Source organism: Sphaeramia orbicularis, chromosome 18, assembly GCF_902148855.1.
Source record: "Sphaeramia orbicularis chromosome 18, fSphaOr1.1, whole genome shotgun sequence".
NCBI lineage: Eukaryota > Metazoa > Chordata > Actinopteri > Kurtiformes > Apogonidae > Sphaeramia > Sphaeramia orbicularis.
In genome coordinates, this window is record NC_043974.1 from 3,053,011 (window position 1) to 3,078,691 (window position 25,681).

The 25,681-nt window shown below is 38.6% G+C and overlaps 1 protein-coding gene across 1 annotated transcript in view; it reads left to right on the plus strand.

Moving 5' to 3' along the window:
* dysf (dysferlin, limb girdle muscular dystrophy 2B (autosomal recessive)) overlaps window positions 1-25,681 on the plus strand; it is a 285,908-nt gene that overhangs the window by 86,871 nt on the left and 173,356 nt on the right. The window contains exons 32-39 of the mRNA XM_030162629.1: window positions 415-492; window positions 8,476-8,657; window positions 10,917-11,057; window positions 11,241-11,270; window positions 11,396-11,431; window positions 11,970-12,011; window positions 15,229-15,330; window positions 18,862-19,023. Of these exons, the coding sequence (XP_030018489.1) occupies window positions 415-492; window positions 8,476-8,657; window positions 10,917-11,057; window positions 11,241-11,270; window positions 11,396-11,431; window positions 11,970-12,011; window positions 15,229-15,330; window positions 18,862-19,023 (773 nt within the window). The remainder of the gene's footprint in view (window positions 1-414; window positions 493-8,475; window positions 8,658-10,916; window positions 11,058-11,240; window positions 11,271-11,395; window positions 11,432-11,969; window positions 12,012-15,228; window positions 15,331-18,861; window positions 19,024-25,681) is intronic.

The window sequence follows — 25,681 nt, forward strand, 5'->3', positions numbered from 1 at the left end:
ATGACAACTCCAAAGTATTCTCTGTTTTAGTGCAAAAAAATAGCATTAAATTATGGAAATATGTACATTAACAAACTAAACTTTAACAATCAAATGTGAATAACCTGAACAAACATGAACAACTTGAAATGTCTAAAGAAAATGAAGTGCAATTTTAACAATATTCTGCCTGTTTGTAAATGTTTTTTTTTTTTTGCCTTTGTAGATCTGATCTGTAATGCACATGTATCAATGACAAGTTGAAAGAAATTTTAGTTTTTTCAGGCTGTTATGCTATTATTTTAGTGGTCCAGACCACTGGAAATTAAATTGGGTTGTATGTGGCTCCTGAAAGAATGAGTGTGACAGTGACCTAACAGATACTAGGTATTGTATTTTAGGAGCACTTAGTCCCTGTTTTGTTGTATTTTGTAGATGGGACTCGTTACCACCTTCGGTGCTATCTGTACCAAGCTCGAGACCTGCTGCCCATGGACAAAGACAGTTTCTCAGGTGTGTTGCAAAGATGTTATGCATTTACACTTTATTTAAGGTAAGTGCAATGGAAAGGATTAACCCATAAGGACCCAGTGTGACATTTGTGGCTGTTCCCAAATGATTTTTTCCTCTTTTCCTCCATCCTTAAGTGATTTATCACCATGTATTGTTATATTATCTTATGTATTTTGTTTTGTTTTTTTTCAGTGAAAATCAGGTATTTTTCTACATTTAATTTACTAATCATGTAATCATGAGAAAACTGAAGAAAAAGGGACTTTTTCAGCAAAATTTCTCATTAATTGAACATAAACCCAGTGTGTCCATCCACTGTCAATGTAATGTTAATATTAATAACAATGTTAATTCCCCTAACCTGAAACTAATGTAGGCCCTACTCCTAACAAGGTCCAAGTGGTCTAGTCACCAACAGTCTTAAAACAATTTACATATAGGCAAAGAAAAGGATTAGAGCATTATTTCATATTTGAGCATATTCCAGTAGCAGTCGCCTCCTGAATCTCTTTTTAAAAATATGCACAGTTGGAGACATTTGTACATCTTTATCTATATCATTCCATACCAGCAGACTTTTGCAAACTATACTGAGACTAGTACACTTGAGTTTCCGTTTATTCCCTTGCTTTTTTCTAGTCTGATAGGTGTGTAAAGGAAGAGAAATTGGGATTGGTTCAGAAAGTCTGCCACTGCGCATATTTACAACAGAATACATTGTGCAAGTATTATTAAAGATATTGAGTTCAGTCATTTTCAGAACTTTCAGAATTTTCAGGACTTCTGAGAATTTGAAAGAACTACCTGAATTGAATTGGGGAAAAAAAAATTCCCTCACTTGAGGTGGTTTTTTACTGTTTTTTGCAGAAGAGTAAATGTGCATAGAGGGAATGGAAACACCTAATTACAGCAAACATTTGACTCACATAACTGACCAGCTGACTGATCTTCTGATAAGGTGTGGAAACGTGGTTTATTAAGTAGGTCGAATGGTTCCTCGGTCACATTTAGATGGAAAAAACTATCCAATGCTGTGCATGTGTAATATAGCCTATAGCCCCACCTGCTGGCAGCACTATGTAACCTAGTTTATCTACTCCAGACCAGTTTATGGGGATAAACTGACACATAATTAGTATTTTTGCTTTTGCAACTTTTCAGAAGATCACTTCATATTTGCTTGACCTTTCATAGAAGCACATTCCCTGGCTTGCTTCTCAGTTTAGTGGTCCGCCCACGTAACAGTGCACATCACTTCAGTACAATATAGTGACATGTAGACTCTGTTCACGACTTCCCAGACACACTCATTCAGACTCTATAAAACCGATACACTCATTAAAACACCATGAAAGGTCTTTGACATTCTACTGTGTCACTTGTGCAAAGTATCTCTATAAACCCAGAATTACTGACATGTGCAGCCATCAGCAGCTGAGTGGGATTAATGTCCATCATCCTGACTTCATAGTGTCAGTAAAACACATTAGACAAACTGCAGCAGGTTCATCACTATAAACAGACGTAAAGGCTCTAACTAGCCTAGCATCATTAGTGCAAACAGCAACCAATGATGCAACATACACATCCTAGCAGACCGTTTTCATAGCAGACATGTTGACACATAAAAGCAGCAGCACTGGTTTTACTGGTAACATTAGCCATGACTGTTCCACTGGTTTTACCCAGGAGAACAGTCCAGTGAATCAGCTTGAACCATACGTCAATAGTTTCATCAGTTCTTAATAATGACTCCCCTCCTTTAGGGGGTGAATTTCAGCTCCTTTCCTCTGGACGGAGGTTTTTAGGCCCACGGTGCAGGACACAGCATTAGAAAAACAGCTGTGTTCCTGTTGCCGTCACTGAGCTCAATAAGAAATAGTGACATTGCACTTCATTTACTTATTTTAGTTATTTATCCTATTTCTTTGCTCTATTTATTATTATTGTGACTTCTAATTTTTAAATTGTATGTTCTTATCCTGGTTTTTATCCCAGTGACTGTTTTTATCTTCATGAGGTTTTTTTATTGTGTTTTATTGCATCTTGTTTTTATTTATTTGACCTTATTTATTTATTTTATTATTTTACTTATCCTGGCTGCTATACTGTTGAATGGTGGAACACTGAGCACTTTTTGTTTTGTCTGGACGCTCGATCAAGTACCTGCCGAACAGGTTCAATGTATGTTTTGTTGTAATGCCAAAAGCTTTGCTTTGTGTGCGTGTGTGCGTGCGTGTTTGTTTGTTTGTTAGCAAGATAACTCAAAAAGTTATGGACGGATTTTCATGAAATTTTCAGGAAATGTTGATACTGGCACAAGGAAGAAATGATATCCATTTTGGTGGCGATCGGGGGGGGGCAGATCTGTCTTGGCGGAGGTCTGCGCTCTCCGAGTGCTTTTCTTGTTTCCAAAATCGTTTCTCTACATGTTTCTCACACTCAACTTCTTGCTCCTTCACTGAATCCATTTGTAGTGTAATGCATTTGTAATGTAGGAAAAACAGAAAAAGGTTCTGTCCCTTTAAGAAACACCTGTGTAGGGTATTCTGGGATGCACTGTTGGATCTGTATGACACTGTTTAAGGAAGTATCTGTGGTCTGTACTGCAGTATTCAGTACAGCTGATCTAGTGAAAAGTACACGTTCACAAACCACATGTGTTCACCTCCTTCTGTGTCTGTCACATTCACATACAGACGTTACAGTATTCACTGGTGGTGCTCGTGCCACAGTCCATCCACAGAGCTCATACTGTAGTGTACAGTGTATGAATCCGTGGCGGTTGTTAAAGTGGGTCTACAGAAAAGAAAAACTTTACCCAAATAAATCGTAACACTTTTAAAGGCAACTACAAATATATTCTATTGAACGGATCGAATTTTATCGATACGAACATTCAATAACTGCATCGCATTATCATTCCAAACTTTTCATTCACTTGCACCTTCTCTACCGGTGCACTCGGATCATGCACGTGCATGTCGGTGTATCGATACATATCGGATCATCTTCCCTTCCCTTGTATTTACATGTTGACAGTGTGGTTGAAGCTACTTTGCAAGTGTATCTTGTAAAACTACAGTAGTTCATCATGGCAGTTGTTCAAACCAACTCCATTTCTACCCCTGGAGAAATGGCATTTATAAAACTATGACTTGAAAAAAGTAGTTTTAGCAACTACTTTTTATTTTCAGTGTTAAATTGAGAATGTACATGTGGTGAATATAAAACCAAATATAGACATGGGTGGGGCGGCATGTCACTATCGGTGGTGGGGCTGGCAGGAGGGTTGACCACGGTGGAGACGTGACATTGGTAATGATCGCACATATGCGAAGCATTGGAGTGCTGCTAGAGTCAGCCAATCAGAGGCAGCGTTGGCTGTGATGTCATGACATGATCATGGCTTCAAAGACATTCAGTATAAAAGAAAAAGGGACCGTCTGTGTTTAGAGGTGAAATACAGTTTATATTACAAAAAAAAAAAAAAAAAAAAAAAAACTTAATTTTATGTTGTCGTCCTTGGTTTAAGCTAGCAGACAAGAACAACATCCAGGTATTCCATGTGTTCTTGGTTTATGTAAACTTTAAATGGAACAGTACTTGGGCCGCGACGAATGACATTTCATAAGATTGCGAGAACAGAAGACTAGACAAGAACTAGGGCTGTGTATCAGCAAGAATCTGCTGATACGATACAAGTCACAATACTAGGATCACCATACGATCTATCACGATATATCATGATACTGTTAAAAAGGCAATTTTTTGTTTTTCTTTTTTTTAAATGATTATTTCCCTGAAGAATTGAATCACACCAGAAATCTGCACAAATACTAAACACATTTTTATTTGATCACAATGGGATCTAATGCCATATTACAAAATGTTCCTGTGTTCAAACTGAAATTCTGTTTTACAGACATTACAGTTTCAGATCCTGTTCAAATGTTCAGATTCTATTAGTTCAGAACTAACATCAGAACAGGATTTTAGTTCAATCCCAACAATGGAACGAACATTATGTAATAAAAGAGTGTTAAATAATAAATAAAATATAAACAAAGAAAAACAAAAATGAACCTCCACCATATCTACATTTGAATAAATATGTAAAAATATCGATACAGTGTTGTGAAATGAAATATTGCAATATATTGCAGAACCGATATTTTCTTACAGCCCTAACAAGAATGTGTATTACAATGTCTTCAACAGGCACATCTAAGTTGGAAGTAGCCATTTATGATGCACTTACAACTGTGTTTTATGTCAAATAAGTCCAAATGTCTGCTGTGAAGAAGGTCTATTAAATTAAGGGTATTTTATTGAGCGCACCCTTCTCAAACCCCCCACGGATAAACTCAAACTCTGTTGGAACTGGTGTAGCCGTTGTGGTTTTGAGAACTGTAAACGCGCACATGGACGTTGACAGCTTCGTCTTTGTCTCTCAGTCAGACAGACCATATGGAAAGTTAAAGGGATCGAACATTAATAACAAGAAAAGTGAAAGCTTTACTAACGTTTCAAAACAAGACCAGTGTTTTTCTACGGCCACAGTGACGGAGAGAGCTGGAGGTGTGGTGGAAACGCTGAAGAATACCACTGAAATATATGAATTTAATGAGAAGGATAATAGAGTTTGGTGTTAGCGCGCTGCTGAGGGGAGTGTCTTAAAAAAGGATGGGTTTTATGGTTAAATGATAAAAGAACAGAAACACAGAGCAAAAGAAAAGAAGCCCAAGGAAGACAGATGAGCGGAGAGCCGTAGAAAAATGGGTGAAGAAGAAAAACTGAAGGAGAAAATGTTTTCTTTTATTTGAGGCGGTCATGGAAACAGCAGCTACTGTGTGCGTTAATCAGAACCCTGCCACAGACTCAGATGTAAAAACAGAGGATCACCACAGAGCCCAATGATAAATCACTATCACTGCGCTTCACTCGCCTCCGTCAGCTCACACAGACACACACACACACACACACACACACACACACACACAGTGTAACGGATGGGTAGAGTTGATGGATGGGCTTCAGTTGTGTGTTAATCTGGGGTTACACGGCGTCTGGACGGCCGTGATTAAAGACTGACTCAACTCTCACAAGCTTCTTTAACTCCCTTTTTTTTTTTTTCCTCTTTTAACCCTTTCATGCATAGTGGTCACCACAGTGGGCAGCTGTTCAAAAGTGTTCTCTTATATGGATTTTGTTGTTTAGTTCCATATCAGCCAACACAGTGGATGCTTATATATCACCCCATCATCTCATACACTGCAATTTATACCATTACTGTAAATTTGCTGTTTTAGATAAAACCTGATCTGCACTAACATGGTGGATTGTCAAAAAAAAAAAAAAAAGCAAATTGTTATTAAACTGTAATTAACACTTTAAAAAAAGGTTGTTTTTTGTTTTGTTTTGTTTTGTTTTTTGTATATTATCTCCATGCAGGTATTGTTAAAATATGAGAAAACATCAGATTAGCAGCAGTACAAATGTTTTTATCTCATAGTTTTCACAAATTATATCAGTAAATACATATTTCTTTGCTTCTAAAATTAAACACATGATGTCCAGCTGAGTGGACATTTTTGTAACTCCATGAAGAATAGGTTCATTTAAAAAGATTTAATCACATTTTTTTTTTTTCCATGCCTACAGAGGAATAAAAACACAGGAAAAAAAAAATCTTGATTAAGGTTTTCATAATTCATGCATGAAAGGGTTAAATTAGTTTTTGCTTTTTGTCTCTGTCTCTTTGTATTCCTCTCCTCTCTTTGCCTGTGTCTTTTTTTGGTCATCTTGCCCCATGTTTGTTGTGTTTCCGTGGCTCTTTTGGCTCCCAGTGGGGTCCAGACTGCTGGTACAGACACACCACCCATGGTGACCCTTTCAATTACTGTCCATTCCCCAGCAGCCCATTAGCTCATATAAACAGCAATAATACAAACAGACCGGGGGGGGTTGGTGGGGGGGGGGGGATGTGTGTGTCTGTGTGTGTGTGTGTGTGTGTGTTTTAGGGTTAATTGAGGTTCTGGTGGGAAAATGCAATTTAGCTTCTGTTTACTGTGATGCTAACGGCTCCATAGAGACTCTTTACTCGGCCTGGAATAACAAACTTACTCACTCTGTGTATGTGTGTCACTGTACATATGTGTGTGTATTTATGCGTGTTGTTAGTGTGTGAGCAAATGTGTGCGTATGTGATGGAGGAGAGTGGTTGTGATCTGGAATAACAAACTTCTCGCAGCAGCGTTCCCAGCCCTCTGTCTCGAGCTGGGCATTCCCAAGATGCTGATGTCACCATGTGGGACGCCAGGATAGTTTGGACACACACACACACACACACACACACACACACACACACACACACACACACACACACACACGCACTCCTACCTTCGAGTAGATTCTGTACTTGTGAGAACACTTCTAAAATCTCCAAAGTGTTGTGGGATCTGTGAGCAGCAGTGATGCAATAAACTGAGGTTAATACTGAGGTTAAGTGTGAAACTGTAGGTTTGGAACGTCGTTTTCCTCGTTAATGAAAAATCAGGGAATTGTGAAAGCTAAGTGTGGAAAGACATTTTTTGTCAGCAGTTCAGTGTGTGACATTTATGGTATGGCTAATGTAGCACTGTGTATTTACAAAACTAACTGAAATAAACTACAATCATTTGGCCACCGGAGGCCAAACAGCATGAGGTAGACAAGCATATCCCCCTGAAACGTACACTATTACAAAAAACTAAAACTAACGGAACAAAACTAAGGCTAAAATGTGAAAAAAAATTCAACGAAATGAAGCCCATTTTGATGCACAGTCCACACATACACGGGTTCTTTACAAAATGCATATGTTAGGGCAAGGCTGTCAAACTCATTTTAGTTCAGTTCCACACTAAATTTGATCTGCAGTGGACCGAACCAGTAAAATATTAACATAATAATATATAAATAATGCCAACTCCAAAATTTCTCTGTTTAAGAGCGAAAAAAGTTAATTTCCATTATGAAAAGGATTACATCTACAAACTATCCTTTCAAAAGATGTGAATAACATGAACAAACTGAAAAAATAAGTGTCATTTTACCAATATTCTGTCTCAGTTTATCATTTCCACATGTACATTATAAGTTACAGATCACAGTGGATCTGCAAACACACAAAACATTTGATAACAGACAGAATATTGTTAAAACTGTACCTACTTCTCTTAACACATTTCAGGTTGTTCATATTTGTTCAGGTTATTGACATGTTTTGCGAAATTATACTTTGTTTTAGTGTAAATACATGAAAATATTTACATTTACAAAGAGAAAAATTTGGAGTTGTCATTATCTCTATGTTACTATGATAGTGTTTGACTGAATCCTGCCCATATTGGTCTGAATGTGGAATCTGAACTAAAAGGATTGTTCATATCTTAGTGTAATTTTTGCATTTCACAAATTCGTCCAAGATTGGACGCTTTGGGGGGCCGGATTTGGCCCCTGGGCCACATGTTTGACACCTGTGTGTTAGGGTCTCTCATCCACATGTAAACAGTGTTTCATGTCAATTAAAAGTTGACCTTTTTCCCCTCATGAATAAACACCAGCTTATGTTTATCCAAAAAAAAAAAAAAAATCAACATTTTTGACAGACAAAACTTTAAACTTAACATTGATGGTTAAAAAATAATATATATTTGTGTGTTTATAGTCATGTTTGTGTCGCTGTGTGGGCGGATTTTTTTCTAAATGGTTATATATGATATGATGATAGCATTTATTATCTTCAAATCCAGAGGCAGAAAATCTGTTTAGAAAATATTACAATTAGTGTGGACAAGGCCATAAATAAGTAAAACTGAAAACATACAAAAATGAGAACACATTCGCATATCTGAACTCTTCTGCCCTTGGTCAGGAGTTTGTTGTTACGCTGACACACTCACATGAGATCCCTTTCTTTTTTGTTGTGTCTCTGTTCAGACCCCTACGCTATCGTGTCCTTCCTCCATCAGTCTCAGAAGACGGTGACGGTTCGTAACACACTAAACCCCACCTGGGACCAGACCCTCATCTTCTATGAGGTGGAGATATTTGGCGACGCTGAGACCATGACGGTCAACCTGCCCAATGTGGTGGTGGAGCTGTACGATCAGGATACATACGTGAGTGTCTGCTCTCTACAAACACTGCTTCTATCTAACCATGTTTCAACTTGATTTTAAAATACATGTATTATGAAAAGAACATGCTTCATGAACTAATATTTACACATATGGTCTTTGGAGATCATACACTGGTGTGACAGTAGTCGCTTTTCCATTGATCCTCAAATTGCGTGAATATAACTTGCGCATAAAAATGGCAATGTCTACTGCCACAGTACTGACACGAAATATGAGTCTGTCTGTTACCACAAATCCAATCAAATGTTAGCATTTGCACTAGAGCCAATCACAGATACTGTTCCATGAACTCATTCTCCTCTTGTTGCCACAGTACTGTGGTCATATATGGAGTATACTTTAGTTCATTCTGTTGTGTATTTTTACTACTACAGTACTGTGGTCATATATGGAGTATACTTTAGTTCATTCTGTTGTGTATTTTTACTACTACAGTACTGTGGTCATATATGGAGTATACTTTAGTTCATTCTGTTGTGTATTTTTACTACTACAGTACTGTGGTCATATATGGAGTATACTTTAGTTCATTCTGTTGTGTATTTTTACTACTACAGTACTGTGGTCATATATGGAGTATACTTCAGTTCATTCTGTTGTGTATTTTTACTACTACAGTACTGTGGTCATATATGGAGTATACTTCAGTTCATTCTGTTGTGTATTTTTACTACTACAGTACTGTGGTCATATATGGAGTATACTTCAGTTCATTCTGTTGTGTATTTTTACTACTACAGTACTGTGACAACTGATGGAAGAAACAACGAATTAGTGATAGTATATAGAATAGAATAGGAATTATTGTTCTGAATACTCTATATGTTGTTGTTTTATGGTGTTGTTTGCTCTGTGCAGTCAGTGAGGCTGGAGAAGGTGGGTGGAGCTACCTGTTAGATGCAGCAGTGTGTCATGTGACTTCAGTTCTGTGTCAGTTCAGTGTATTCAGTGCTGTGGTCTGAATTCTGCACTCTGAATTAGGGCTGCACAATTCTGGCAAAAAATAAAATCCCGATTTTACACTACACACTAATATACACTACAATACAATGTCCAAATCAGAGCAAATGCTGATGGTTTTTAGAGCCTTTTTGTTTCCAGATTTATCTAACGGCTTTAAATAAAGTTCAACATTTTTCAAAAAATAAATAATATTTGGTTTGGTGTTACAGAACTTACATTTGTGAATGAAAAATGTAGAAAGAAAGAGATCTAAATTAATTATAAAAAAAGTTTTTTTTTCCTGTTTGGGGCATCTGGGCCCACAGAAGTGATACCAATGTAAGACATGCATGCGTGGACCACGTAATATGAGTGATCCACATGCGGTTCTATTTAAATTGGGGGATCTGTGCGTGGAACAGACCGAACCAGGACACGCTGGAGGGATTCTTTGTGTGGAGTTGGTGCATGTGTGTGGGCACAGGGCTGTGTGGGCTCCTCTGCTGAGGCTGATGACCCCACAACCTGGACCCAGATCAGAAGAAGACAGTACGGTACGGATCTGGGACAACGTAAGATGAGTGATCCCGTGCTCATTAACAGATTTAACGTCCGTGGTCATTACACAGACTTCTGTGAAAGACTGCTGTCACAGATAGGAGGAGGAATCTACGGTAGCCCACGGGCGCACAGCCTGGAGGCACGAAAAAGACTAAATCGATTTGATGATTTCCCTTTTTTAAAATCATCCTAATTAAAAAATCTGATTTCGATTTAAAATCGATTAATCGTGCCGCCCTACTCTGAATGTTGTCCCAGTGGCTGATTTATATCAGTATCGGATTTTACATACTGGCACCCTTGGCGCTGTTCCTCCCTTCCCTCCCCATTTAAAAATCTGCACAAAAAAATTCCCCACAGTTTGTAACTTCAGCCTATTTGCTATCTGATTACCTCGGTACTTTTCGGGCTGTAACAAGTTACCAGTTTAGACATGATATTACAAGGGCGCTGATTGGCTCTGTGGTAACAGACAAACCCGTATTTTGTGTCACAGTACTGGGTCAGTAGCCACTTCTTAAAAATGACAGCTTTGCCTAAACTCTTGTTTTCGATGAAAAGTTTTTGTGCTTCCAAGAGGTGGTTTTTCAGGTGTAGTGAAAATGGTGTATCAGTTAAACTGACCTGTGGCACATTTTAAAGCCGAGAGTAAACGAAGTTCTGAGTGTTTTTAGTTCTCATATCTATTTTTTCTTCCATGTGAACTCAGTAGTGAAAGTGTGTTTAACTGTCCAGGGAGCTGATGAGTTCATGGGCCGCTGTGTGTGTCAGCCCTCCATGACTCCCTCCCCCCGCTTGGCCTGGTTCCCCATTCACCAAGGGGGCAAGAACGCCGGCGAGCTGCTGGCCGCCTTCGAACTTACACGCAGGGAAAAGGTCAGAGGTCAACCCTTCACCGTCATTCCACTTCTTCTGTCACGTCATCACATCTGTCCTCTGCAGTCCAAAGTGTCTTTTTCTTCTGAGTGTGTACATTACATACACACACACGCACACACACACACACACACACACACACACACACAGAGTAAATTCACACGTTTCCATTCTTCTTCACAGCCATCGGTTCACCATATTCCTGGTCAAGAGGTCAGTTTTTTGTTTAATTCTACATTTCTTTCCTGATCAGATTTATATTAGTCATATCAGTTTTGTGTTTTTGTACATTTTTTTTGTGGGAAAACTGTCCTTGACTCGTCGTGTCTCACCTACAGGGAGACATCATAACCTCCACTCATGTTCTGGATGAGGTAAAACTCCATGAAACACTTTAAAAAAATCCAAATGGATCATAAACTGTTCAAACTGAAAGAAAAAATTAAGATTTTGGCAGTTTTTGTTTCTGAACAGTTTGAAATTTTCAGCTGAAAGCAGCGTATGACTTTCATCACAACTGTTATTTATTTATTTATTTTTTTCAATTTCAAACTATTACATGATTAAAAACAAATTAATTGTAGCAAAAAAAATGTCTCTGTTTTGAACGTCTGGGGTTGTGATGTTAAAATGGGGTCACAAACCCAAAAAGGTTTGGAACCACTGGATTAATGGATTAGTGATAATTAGGATCTGACACATTTGACCAAACATGTGGGATCACAGTCAGACGCTGCTGTAAAGGGCAAATTCAGCAGAAAAGACTTAAATGAATAAAATCCCCCTGCCCATCTTAACTGAGTTTCTTTTGATGCAGAATGATCTGCCTGTCATGTACTTTCTGATGACTTCCCTTTGCTTTCACTGATCTGTCTCTTCTCTCTCCCACTGTCCTTTTTGTTGCTGCCTCAGCTGTTGTTTCCAGACTTCCTCTCCAAGAACCTGCAGCAATGGGTACAATGTGGATGCTTTTCTTTTGGCAATTCATCCCAAACTAATCTTTTAATACCGTACTTTCTGGGCTACAGAGCGCACCTGACTATAAGCCGCAGGTGTCCACGTTGTAACATGAGATATTTCCACACACAGATGGTAAACAGACAGATGATTTGAATATTTATTTCCATCCCTTCACTGCTTTTTTCCAAACAGTGTCTGGAACACGGCAGTAAAACGGCAGGAACAGGCTGGTTCAAAAACCCAGAAAAGTCATGTATCTGTATCTTCATCTTCCTTCTGCTCATTAAACCACTGCAGTCGTCTTCTTCAGTGTTCTTCAGTTGAACATCCTCAGACAGGCTCCGTCACACTCCCTCTCCGTCTGTCTTCCGTTGTCTCTCATTGTCTCTTCCGTGCTGTAGCTCTGTTTCCTTCTTAGACAGTGTTAGGTACTGTGCACTATTTTTTCTAGTCTTTTTCTTCTTTTGACTTTGGTCTATTTTTGAGTGATAATTTTGGAGAGATTTTACCTAGTTGATTGCGTTTCTCTAGGTTAACTATTTTTTTGTCCTTTGTCGTATTTTTCTCATTTTTATGTTTAAATGTAATTGGTTTTGGCGCCACTGGTGCTATATAATCGGGCACCCATGGGGCGGCTCTCTCTCTCTCTCTCTCTCTCTCTCTCTCTCTCTCTCTCTCTCTCTCTCGGGTCTCTCTCTTTCTCTCTCTCTCTCTCTCTCTCTCTCTCCTCCAGCGATGCAAGCATCCAGAGTGCGCACGTCGAGGCGCATATCCGCTCCACTCCACTCCACGCAAGTTGCTGCGTGCCAGCGTGGCTTTTTGTTAGCCTTTTGTTAGCTTTTCCTTTTTGTTTGCCCAGGTGGATCTGGACATCCTGTTTTCGCTTTTTCTTTCGTTAGGACTTATTTTGTGGTTTGTTTTTTGATAGGGTAGTGGTGTGCTGGCAGCTCCTACAGCCCTGTACAGGGTTGGCCTGTCCAGTGCACCGTCCTTCTGTTTAGTTTGTTAGTTTGCCCATCCACTCTGGTCTTTTCTTTTGTTACTTAAGGCACAGGGTTTAAAAGGGGTTTGGATTCTGCTTAATTAAAAGCAGCTTGTTTTCAACAGGAAAAAGAAGTAAACCGATGAAGAACGTAACAAAATAGATCAAATACAATGAAATATGTTCTTTTGAATTATACCCCTTTGACTCCGGTGTCCTTTATAAATATGTTTCACCTTTGGGTTGTAACAGACTGACACATCAATTGGTTTGAACTTCAAAGCTGCATCATACGCATTTCTTTGTGTTTTCCATGATGAGGGTTTGTGCAAGATGACTGTTCAAAGTTCAGCTTCAAACTTCTCCTCTTCATCACCTCTTCCACCTGTCTGTCTCGCTTTTGCGCTTCCTGCTAGAGCGCCCCCTGGAGGCCGGTAGCCCGTAAAAATCTATACATGAGCTGCATCGTTGTATAAGCCACAGGATTCAAAGAGTGAGAAAAAAGTAGTGGCTTATAGTCCGGAAAGTACGGTATATGTTTTTCTTGTGTTTCCGAGGGTGTTGTGTGCATATGTGTCTAATGTTGCCATCCTGTCTGTCAAAAATAATACTCATATATCACCAAAAGTGCATTTTATAAGCATAGGGGGGCCTGCAGTGTATTGAGTTTCAACATAAAACTCAAGTGTTGTTCTCCAACAGATTGATTGACAGTACAGTAAAAATAAAAACCAAAAACCAAGATCTTTTTAGAACAAACATGCTTTCATTGGTTAAAGGTAAACACCTACAGATACAAGGATGTGGCGTCAAAGCTAGGGCTGTAGGAAAATATTGGTTCTGCAATATATCGCAATATTTCATTTTACAATACTGTATCGATATTAAAAAGTACTGTATCAACATTCTTAGGTATTTGTTCAAATGCAGATATGGCGGAGGTTAATTTTTGTTTTTGGTTTTTCTTCTTTGTTATTTAACATGGTTTTATTAAATGATGTTTATTTGAATCATCCTAAAAGCACTTTTTACTGTCTGAGAGGCAGATTTTAGTTCCTTTGGAAACTAGAAGAATTAACATTTTTTTTGTGATATAGCATTAGATCCTGTTCTGATCAAATATAAATGTGTTGAGTATGTGTACATATTTCTGGTGTAATTCAATTCTCCCAGGAAATAATCTTAAAAAAACAAAAAATGGCTTTTTTAACAGTGTCATGATATTTTGTGATATATCCTATTGTGATCCTAGTATTGTGATTTGTATCGTGTTGCCAGATTCTTGCCAATGCACAGCCCTAGTCAAAGCAGCACTGTTTGAATAGAAAATGCTCTAAAAGAGGTTTATATGAACACAACTACAAGAGGACTAGACAACCACTAGAACACCTAAACATTTTTATCATCTCAAGTTTAGATGTTAAGGTAAAAGCCTCAACATTTTTTTAATATAATAAACACTTGTCTCATATTAACATGGCATGAAATCAGTGTTTTATAATAATAAAACCGCCGTCTGAATCACCCCTAAACCCACCATTTGTCCTGAGTCTGCCTGTTTTGTTTAATTGTGTGTCGTGTTCAACATTAACACACAGTAGGTTGGATTATATACACAGGGTTGGTACAGGTGCTGGAAAATGCTTGAATGTTGTGTTTTCAAGGTCTGAAAAGTGCTTGAATTCTAGTTGAAGTGCTTGAAATTCTAACTCTGTGATGTGATTTATTTATTCATTTTTAATATTAATTCTTCAGGTTAGATTTCAAGCCAAAGCTACTTACAGAGGTGATACATTAATAAAAATAAAACTTTAATGTCAAAAAAGTAAATTCCCAGGTCAGTGCCAGTGTGTCTGAAGAACACCAAGTGACTCCCCCTCTTTTTTGGATAAAACTTTGTGTTCTCCTTTAATTTCTAAACTTTTTGCTATTATGAAACATAATTTTAGATGTTTGTATCATAATACAACGTACATCATTGTGATAAAAAGTGACAATAATAATCCTGAGTATCTGTATTCCTGTAGATATGGATTTGACCCCAGTGATAAGGTGATGTGCTGGAAAAATTTGAGCATGTCCCTTAAAAATGCTTGAATTTGACTTTGATAACTGTGTATGAGCCCTGTATATATGTCTACTCGCCTGTTCCAGGCTCTTTTATTCACTGTTTTTTTTTCTAGCATCTAGGATGTTTCTCCTACTGACTCATGTTCCTTCTGGTTGCAGCCGGACGAGTCAGACCTCCCGTATCCCCCTCCTCAGAGAGAACCCAACGTCTTCATGGTTCCTCAGGGAATCAAACCTGTTCTGCAGAGAACCGCTATCGAGGTATCACTGCAACAATCGACATTTTTTGAGCTTTTTTTTTTGGTCTTTTCTTAAATGACTCCTTAACAACACTAGTCACTTTTCCATTCACCCTCAAATTGCACAAATATAACTTGCGCATAAAAATTTGCCAAATGGAAAAATGAAAATTTTGCCGAAACTCTCATTTTTTGATGAAAAGTTTTTGTTCTTGCAAGAGGTGGTTTTCTGGGCGTAGCAAAATTGGTATATCGTATAAAACTGCAATGCAAAGACCTTTTTGCACAACTAGTCATGTGAACAACAAAAAAACAAAAAACAAAACAGATGTTGGCTAATGTTATGACAAGAAAAGAAGAAGAGTTTAAAACAAACGAGCATTCTAGATTCTAAACAACACATTTATAAACCAACACAGTGGAAGTGCTGCTGGTTCTTCTTGGTGAATATCCACAGGTGCTCTTTGGAAACTTGTGGTGTGACTTACTATTTGGAGTAAAAAAAAAATCTGCTTTACCATGCAGGATTTCAAAAAATACTCCCAGTACACTGTAGGATTTGTGTAATAATAAAATGCCTTTATTACTTCATGGCAATCATTTGAAATCCAGCCAACGCATTGCCACCACTGGTCTTCTTCAGTGCTTTTTTCACCAGTGAGTTACGTACCTTCACACACATGAACAGTGGTCTGAGACATGCATCACTCTGTAGAATATTCAAATTGTGCTTTATGATATTTCTTACTTGGGAACTCTATTTCCAATGTATGTTATTAGACTTGAGTTGAAAGGTGACATCTTCTACTTTCTGTATTAAATTAGGGGGGGGGCTTAATATCAAATATCACATTAGCCCTGATTTTCTGATGCAACAAGATGTTCTAAGCACTCCTGTGTCATTTTTTTGAAATTTTCATCCAAACCCCCACCCACCCCACCCCAAAAATTATTTTTTTAACTCTGAAAATCGCATCTTTCACAGCTTCTCCACTCTTTTGTCCAGTGCAGTGTATAAATATGTTCATGATGGGTCATTTAATGATCTTGTGTGTGCCATATTGTATCGTAAGAGTACTTTGTACTATGAAAAGTCTAATGTCAAGGTCATGTTGTAGGTTAAAAGTCACCAAAATGCCTAGTTTTTTCAAAAATTCATACCATTCTGACATCTTATCAAATCTGTCCTCAGTTCTGTTCCCTCTGGTTTCCTGGTGGGACCCCCCAAGGCCTTTGGCCCTTTAAAGACACATTACAGACTAAATATTCCAACATGTACATTCCATTTGAATTTGCTGCCATTAGTGTGGTGGGAAACACTAGCACACATTTTGGCGGGAATCACTAACACTTCATTCATTCATTCATTTTCTGAACTCACTTTATCCTCACTAGGGTCACGGGGGTCACTTGGAGCCTATCCCAGCTACTTATGGGTGAAGGCGGGGTTCACCCTGGACATTTCATTACACTGCAGGGCTGAACATACAGACACAAACAGTCACTGTCACATTCACACCTATGGGGGATTTAGATGAACCCATTAACCTATCAGTGCATGTGTTTGGATGGTGGGAGGAGCCAGAGGACCAGAGAGAACCCACGCAGACGCTGGGAGAACATGTGAACTCCACATAGAAAGGTCCCACCCCCATGGACTGGTGTTGGAATGGAACCCAGGACCTTCTGTCTGTGAGGCACCAGGTCTATCCACTGCACCACTGTGTCGCCCACAACAGGACACATACATGTAAATGTCAAAGTCATGTGAAACTACCGTTTGTTCTTTTTGACATGTCTGTATGGAGAATACATGAGTAAACAGTTGTGTTTAATGTGTCTGATTGAATGTCAGCTGTTTGTGGTCAGTAGATGTGTTCTGAGGAGAAACCTGAGCCCAACATTTGGAAGAACCCACATGAACAGCTGAGTTCCATGAAATATGCATTTTGGACCATTTGGGTGACCTTTGACCTATAATTGGACCTTTTGTAGTGCAAAGCACTCTGAAGACATGACATGTCTCACAAAAAAACATTGAAGGGCCCAGCATGAGCAGATTGCTACATTGTACTTCATCAAAAGTGAAGAAGGTTTGAAAGTTGACAAAAACCCCACGTTTCCAGGGTTGAAAAAGTAGTTTTCGGGGTGGGGCTGGAGTTTGGGCTTGATTTGAAATTTTTTCACATTTTTGTATTCCCAAGACATGGGCGCATTAGAAAATCTGGGCTAAAGTTGAATCTGAAAATTTTCCTAAAATAACCCCCCCCCCCCAATTAAATATGCGAATGAAACACAATCTGAGCTACATATATTTGTTAAATCGTGGCTCAAGTGTAACAGCCTGGGGACCAAAACTGGCCCGCTGAAGGGTCCAGTCTGGCATGTGGGATGAATTTGTGAAATGCCAAAATTCCACTGAAGACTGGTTCCACATACAGACCAATTCAATCTCATGTATGTATGTCAGACCAGTAAAATACTATTATAGTAACCTTTAAATAATGACAACTAATGACAACACATTTTCTGTTAGTTTTAGTGTAAAAAAAGTAAAATTACATGAAAATATTTATGTTTATAAATTATCCTCTCACAAGAAATTTGAACATGAACAAATATGAACAACTTAAAAAATAAGTGGAATTTGAATAATATTCTGCCTGTTATTAAATGTTTTGTGTATTTGTAGATCTACTGTGATCTGTATGTTGTAATGTACATGTGTAAACAATAAACTGAGGCAGAATATTGTTCAACTTGCACATATATTTCTAAAGAAATTTCAAGTTCTTCATGTTATTGACCTTATTTTAAAGGATATTTTATAGATGCAAACATTTTCATAATGTAAGTTTACTTTTTTCACTTAAAAACATTATTGCCATTATTTATAAGTTATTATAAAGCTTTTTTTATAAAATATAGGCTATTATATAAGCTACTATTGTACAAGACAAACCAGTGAAACACGGTGTGCTCTGCCTTTAAGCAGAACAAATTAGTTACAGGGAAACTAATTTGTTTCTTTGTTTCTAATCTTTTTTTTAGCGGGCCATGGTTGCATGGCAGAAGTTTCTGTTGTTGGAAAATAACAGAAAATGTTTTCAAAAGAAATTAAAACTTTTCTTGTTTACACAACAGGCATGAAATGGAAAGAGTATTGATAATATTGAAAGATGTTTTATGATTTGTATCAGACAGCTATTGTTTGGTGAAGGAGTACAAATGTACAGGACTTGTTTTGTTTGTTTATTTATTTTTATTGCATTGGGCTGTTGGATATGTCCCGTGTGTGTGTGTGTGTGTGTGTGTGTGTGTGTGTGTGAATGGTGTAAGATTAATGTAAATAATTAAAACTGGAATGTAATGTAGAGGAGACCCCAGGAAGAATAGCAACTGATGATTCAGTTGCTAATGGGGATCTTAATAAGTGAAATTAAATTTATAGGTTATTATTTTACTGGTCCGGCTCACATCATATTGGACTGAATGTTTGACGGTCCTGCTTTAAAGGCTCTCTCTCTCTGTCTCTCTTTTGTGGCTGTTTCAGATCTTAGCGTGGGGCGTCCGGAACCTGAAGAGTTTCCAGTTGGCCAGTGTCACCTCTCCCAGCCTGCAGGTGGAGTGTGGAGGCTGCATGGTGCAGAGCTGCGTCATCCGCAGCGTGAAGAAAAAACCCAACTTTGACATCAACACACTCATCCTTGATGTGGTGAGAACATGTACACACACAAAAAAAAAACAAAGAGGGGAAAGAGAGAGAGACACACTCACACACAAAAAAAAAAGAAAAACAAAGAGGAGAAAGAGAGAGAGAGACACACACATGCACACACACGCTAACACACAGTGTGTTTGTCCTGTTGCGGGCGTTGGTAATCACACACTCACAGATGTAATCAGAGCAGAGGCCTTTGGCTTTTCTGCTTAATGAGAGCTCCACTGTGATGTGGCTTTGGTCACTCATTTATCTTCATCAGCACAGCCACAAGAATGCCAAAGGAGGAGGCAAAAAAACTCGACTGGACACATGCTTCTTTAACTCCAAGAAAGTAGAAACCTATGGAAGGTGGATGTTAGAAGAGTTTAGACCGGGGGTGTCAAACTCACTTTAGTTCAGGGGACACATATCAAGTGGGCCGGAACAGAGAAATACTGTAAATAATAAGATGAGAACCTGTCATTAATGTCAAATCCAAACTTTTCTCTATGTTTTAGAGTGAAAAAGTAAAATTCCAAGATGAAAATACAACACAACAAAACACACAACACAACCAAGGTTATTATCGTTAACGAAAACTAATGAAATGATTAAAACTTGAATTGAAAAAATATTTTCGTTAACTGAAATAAATAAAAACTATAAGTAAAAGAAAAAAAGATAAGTAACTGAAACTGTATTGTGTGTTTACAAAACTAACTAAAACATATAAAAATTATGGATCAAATTCCCTTAGTTTTTGTCTTGTCTAGTCTTGTCAATGTCAGATTGATACGAAATTGATTTATTTCCCTCGAGCAATTTCAGCTAGCAGCACCATACAACACTTTACGGTCCATCACTTGTGGTTTCCAGTCGTCTTCTGGTCCCCACTCTACCTGGAAACATGGAGACTAAAGTTGGGAGAAAGCAGCAGAGTCCTGTCTGGGATTTATTTGAATACGACGACAGAGAAGAAGAGAAAAGAGATGACAAAACTAAAACTAAGCATTTAGAAAAAAATGAAAACTAATAGAAACAAGCAAACTTGCTCTAAAAACTAATTAAAACTAACTGAATTAGAGACAAAAAAGTCAAAACTACATAAAACTAAACTAGAATGAAAAATCCAAAACTATTAGAACTTTGAACACAACAAAGTGTTCTTGAACATTTCATGAACAACTACGAACAACCTGAAAAGTCTGAAGAAAATTAGGTGCAAATTCAACAATATTCTGCCTCAGTTTATCATTTATACATGTTCATTACAACTTACAGATCAGTGGATCTTCAAATACATGAATATATAGTAGCAGACAGAATATTAGTACAATTACACTTCCTTCTGTGAGGTTATTTCACGTTGCTCATATTTGTTCAGATTAATCATGATTTGGTTTGTAAATGTGAACGTTTTCATGTAATTTTACATTTTCATACTAAAACAAGACCCACTTCAGATCCAGTTGGTCTGTATGTGGTCCCTGTAGTCAAATGATTCTGAACCCTTGATTGTTAATTTCTTTAGTGTAGTTTTTCCATTTCATAAATTCCTCCCACAGGCTGGATCGGACCCTCTGATGGGCCGGTTTTGGCCCGCAGGCCTTATGTTTGACACGGTTGTACTTTGTAGACTCTCCTGTCTAGTGTCAGACGGTTTCTTTTAACGTGTGCAGCTGTACAGATGCAGGGTGGGGACATGTAACAGTGTAGACATTTCAGGGTGGAGGCTGTCAACGAGGAGGCGGCTTTGGTCATAATACTGTGGGATACGAGATACTTTAAAAGTCACAGTCAGAGAAGAAAATCAGTTCAAAATGACTAGAGCGTTGACCTGTGGGCCAGTTTTGGTGCTGTTGAGAGTTGACTTTTGGAAAAAGATGGTAGTCTATATTTTATAAGTACTGAAATCAAAATTGTTGAGTAAATCGTCTTAAATTGTAAAAGGGAAGTGGACTGTGTGTGTGTGTGTGTGTGTGTGTGTGTGTGTGTGTGTGTGTGTGTGTGTGTGTGTGTGTGTGTGTGTGAGTGTGTGTGTGTGTGTGTGTTGGGACAAGGGATGTAACAATATGAAAATTTCGTTTCATGGTTATTGTGACCAAAATTATCACGGTTATCATTATTATCGCGGTATTGTTGAAATGTGCTCAAAATGTTCAAAAAGTACTGATACACACACTGAAATAATTTAACCAAGTTGTGTTTTGAAAAAAAAACAAAAAAAACCCAAAAACTAAACTAAAAAAAATAAATGAAATAATAGGCACAATGTACTTTCTGTTGCAGAAACATTCAAATATTAACATGTAAACATCAAATACACAAATTAAAGATGGAACCTTATGGACACTGTTGGACTATTTTCCATATCAACATTGAGTTGTTTTAGGGTCTCTCTCTCTTTCTCTCTCTCTCTCTCTCTCTCTCTCTCTCTCTCCCTCTCTCTGTCTCTGTCTTTCTCTTTCAAAGTGCAGTAATCAAACACGGTTATCATGATAGTTAGAATTTAAACACTAATACTAACTGTTGGCAATTTTACCGCGGCTTATCGCTATACCAGTAATCGTTACATCCCAACATTGATGTATTGATTACTGGTATAATGATAAACCGCTGTTAAGTTCCCCGTTAATGTAGAAATTCAAAACATAAATTTCCTAATGTTTGCTGATATTTTCAGTGATTGTATTGTCATTTATGATGAATTTAATGTATGTGATGTCTGATTTTTAACATTGTTTTATTGATTTTTATTTTGTCTCCTCTCCTCTGATTGGATCATGTGACTTGAATCACTTGAGTGTGGATCAACATACACTATATTGCCAAAAGTATTGGCTCACCCATCCAAATAATCAGAATCAGGTGTTCCAGTCCCTTCCATGTCCACAGGTGTATAAAATCAAGCCCCTAGGCATGCAGACTGCTTTTACAAATATTTGTGACAGAATGGGTCGCTCTCAGGAGCTCAGTGAATTCCAGCGTGGAACTGTGATAGGATGCCACCTGTGGAACAAATCCAGTGGTGAAATTTCCTGGCTCCTAAATATTCCACAGTCAACTGTCAGCTGTATTATAAGAAAGTGGAAGTGTTTGGGAACGACAGCAACTCAGCCACGAAGTGGTAGGCCACGGAAACTGACGGAGCGGGGTCAGCTGATGCTGAGGCGCATAGTGCGAAGAGGTGGACAACTTTCTGCAGAGTCGATTGCTACAGACCTCCAAACTTCATGTGGCCTTCAGATTAGCTCCAGAACAGTGTGCAGAGAGCTTCATGGAATGGGTTTCCGTGGCCGAGCAGCTGCATCCAAGCCGTACATCACTAAGTGCAATGCAAAGCGGTGGATGCAGTGGTGTAAAGCACGCCGCCACTGGACTGTAGAGCAGGGGAGGAGCCTTCTCTGGAGTGACCAATCGCGCTTCTCCATCTGGCGATCTGATGGACGGGTCTGGGTTTGGCGGTCTCCAGGAGAACGATACTTGTGGGAGCGCATTGTGCCAAGTGTAAAGTTTGGTGGAGGGGGGGTTATGGTGTGGGGTTGTTTTTCAGGAGCTGGGCTGGGCCCCTTAGTTCCAGTGAAAGGAACTGGGAATGCTTCAGCAGAACAAGACATTTGGGACAATTCCATGCTCCCAACTTTGTGGGAACAGTTTGGAGCCGGCCCCTTCCTCTTCCAACATGACTGTGCACCAGTGCACAAAGCAAGGTCCATTTGGACATGGAGGACAGAGTCTGGTGTGGATGAACTGGACTGGCCTGCACAGAGTCCTGACCTCAACCCCATAGAACACCTTTGGATGAATTAGAGCGCAGACTGAGAGCCAGGCCTTCTGTCCAACATCAGTGTGTGACCTCACAAATGCACTTCTGGAAGAATGGTCCAAAATTCCCATGAACACACTCCTAAACCTTGTGGACAGCCTTCCCAGAAGAGTTGAAGCTGTTAGAGCTGCAAAGGGTGGAGCCACGTCAGACTGAACCCATAGACTAGGAATGGGATGGACCTGAAATTCATATGTGAGTCAAGACAGGAGAGCAAATACTTTTGGCAATATAGTGTAGATGTGAACAGCCAGACCTGAGTGCTTTATAGCAGTGGTACAATGTAACAAAGTATTTGTACTTCGTTGCTGTACTTAAGTAAATTTTTTCGTATTTGTACTTTACTTCTGTAAGAATAATAATGCATACTTGGAATTTACTCTGTTTAATTTTGCAGCAGTCATCTGTACTTTCTACTTCACTACATTTCTACAATTTAAGCCTTTACTCGTTACATTTTACAAAAACAATTTCCTCCAAATGTTGCCTGATGAAATAGTTCTCTTGTTTGCGTTGTGGCGTTGTTTCCATTGCATCAGGTGACTCTATTCGCTCCAATGATGGCAGAGCGGGTGTTTAGCTGAAGCTCCATTTCCATTTGTGTGGAAAGTGCAGATGTCAGACCAGCACTGTGAAGTCAATCACGTTGAAAGCATAAGTAAAACTTATTGTCCTAACCTGAAAGTCCCAGCCCCCCCCCCCCCCCCCCCCCCCCCTTTGCTCATTGGCTCAGCAAGTTGTTATCAGTTATCCAAATGAAAAAACTGCGCCTGTACAAACCCAAGGAACAGAGCAGAATTTAGGGACCCTTCCCAGCTCAGTGTCAGGTGTGATGCCTGACTCAACTTTTCACATGGTCCTGGCTTTACTTTTACTACTGCAACTATGTTACTTCTGTAAGTTTATTTCTGTGGTTTATAATTGTCTGGCAGCCTCTATGTTTGTTTCTTTGTTGTGGCATGTTTTGTGCAGGTTTTTTTGATATAAAAACTAAAAATACAGTATTTAAAAAAAAGAAACCACAAGTAAAACCAAACTCCTGAGACACAATAGAACCAGAATTTTTTGTGTCATTACTTTTGGTGCATGTTCGATGCAGGAAGAGATGGTAAAAGTGGGTTTAGAAGTCCATACTGCGCCTGTGTAATCTGGTTTCTGTGCGACCAGGAAAGTTGTGGAAGTAATGGTGACAGAAAATGGACGCAATAGGATTCGAACTTCAAGATTTCATATTTTTATTAATAATAAAAATAATAATACATTTTATGTATAAGCACCTTTCAGGACACCCAAGGACACTGTACAGCAAAGTATAAAACAAAAAATGCATAAAATACAAAGTAGACAAATAGATAAAAGAATAATTGTAATGCTTCACTAGAAAAGCACTCAGAGCGCAGACCTCCACCAAGGCAGATCAGTCACCCCCCCCCCCCCCCCGATCACCACCAAAATGTAATAATTTCTTCCTTGTGCCAGTATCAACATTTCCTGAAAATTTCATGCAAATCCATCCATAACTTTTTGAGTTATCTTCCTAACTAACAAACAAACAAACAAACAAACACGCACACACAGGAGGCAGATCTGTCTTGGTGGAGGTCTGCGCTCTCCGAGTGCTTTTCTTGTTGGGTTTTATTTTGTGCTTCTGAAAAATGCTGCACTTTTACTGCTCTGAACAGAACAGTTTTACAAGTAAATAAATGATTTAGAGATATATGATGTCTTAATGTGTTTAACTTAATGGTAAATTAGTGGGTAATACCTAGTAGATAACTGGTCATCCTCAGAATTGTAGTACACACAATGAGTACACCAGCCTTTCAGATACACATGTACTGTACAGTTGGGTGTAATTCTTCCAGCAGTGACATGGGCAGAGGTCAGAGGTCAGCAGATCTACATTCAGCCCAGACACTGACACAACCCACTGTGTGAGTACTTTTACTTAAAAACAAAAATACTCTAAAGTAAATTTAAAAGTCAGTGCTTAGTGCTTTTACTTAAGATTGCTGATGTAGTTCTTGTACTTTTACTTGAGTGTGTATTTTGCAGGATATTTGTACTTTTACTTCAGTACTTAAGCTTCAGTCCTTCCTTCACCACTGGTTCAGAGACAAACAAGTGCAATACTGTCATCGGTGTACCCATTATTTGAACAAAAGAGGAAATATGAGAAACATATTGGAGGAGAGGTATTTGGATCTGATGTGACCGATGACCCTCCTGTTAAAACAGAAGCAGACATGAGGCTAATGACATTCATTTGGTCTTCTGTTAATGTAATTATACTTTTCTTTTTTTCTTTTGTTCAGACAAGGTATAGTTTTTAGATGCTACCTGCTTGACAATTTCGACTGTGACTCCAGTCTTCCTCAGAAGCGGCGGGGAGGCGCGGTCACCTCGACAGGCTCTGATTGGTCCGTCGAGCCGACCAGCTGATAAATGACACGTCAGCAGCACATTGGAAGACGCTTCTGAGGAAGACTGGAGTCACAGTCGAAATTGTCAAGCAGGTAACATCTAAAAACTATACATTGACTGAACAAAAGAAAAAAAGAAAAGTATAATTAGAACTGGACATGTAACGTGTTCCACCAATTTTCTTAACGATGACCTGGACTGGACACATTTGGATTTTGTTATTAAAATGGAACACTAAATGTTAAAGTATTTTAAAAGCACAGTGCTGTAAGTTCAGCTGTAAACATTACTTGGGATACGTTGAAAGGATTTAGATTTTTTTTTTAAATTCTTTGTTTGTTTGGAAAAGCAATTTATACAAAACTTCCCTTAGGGGTACAGTTCAATTTCCACACCTCAAATGGAAAGAAGATGCTAATC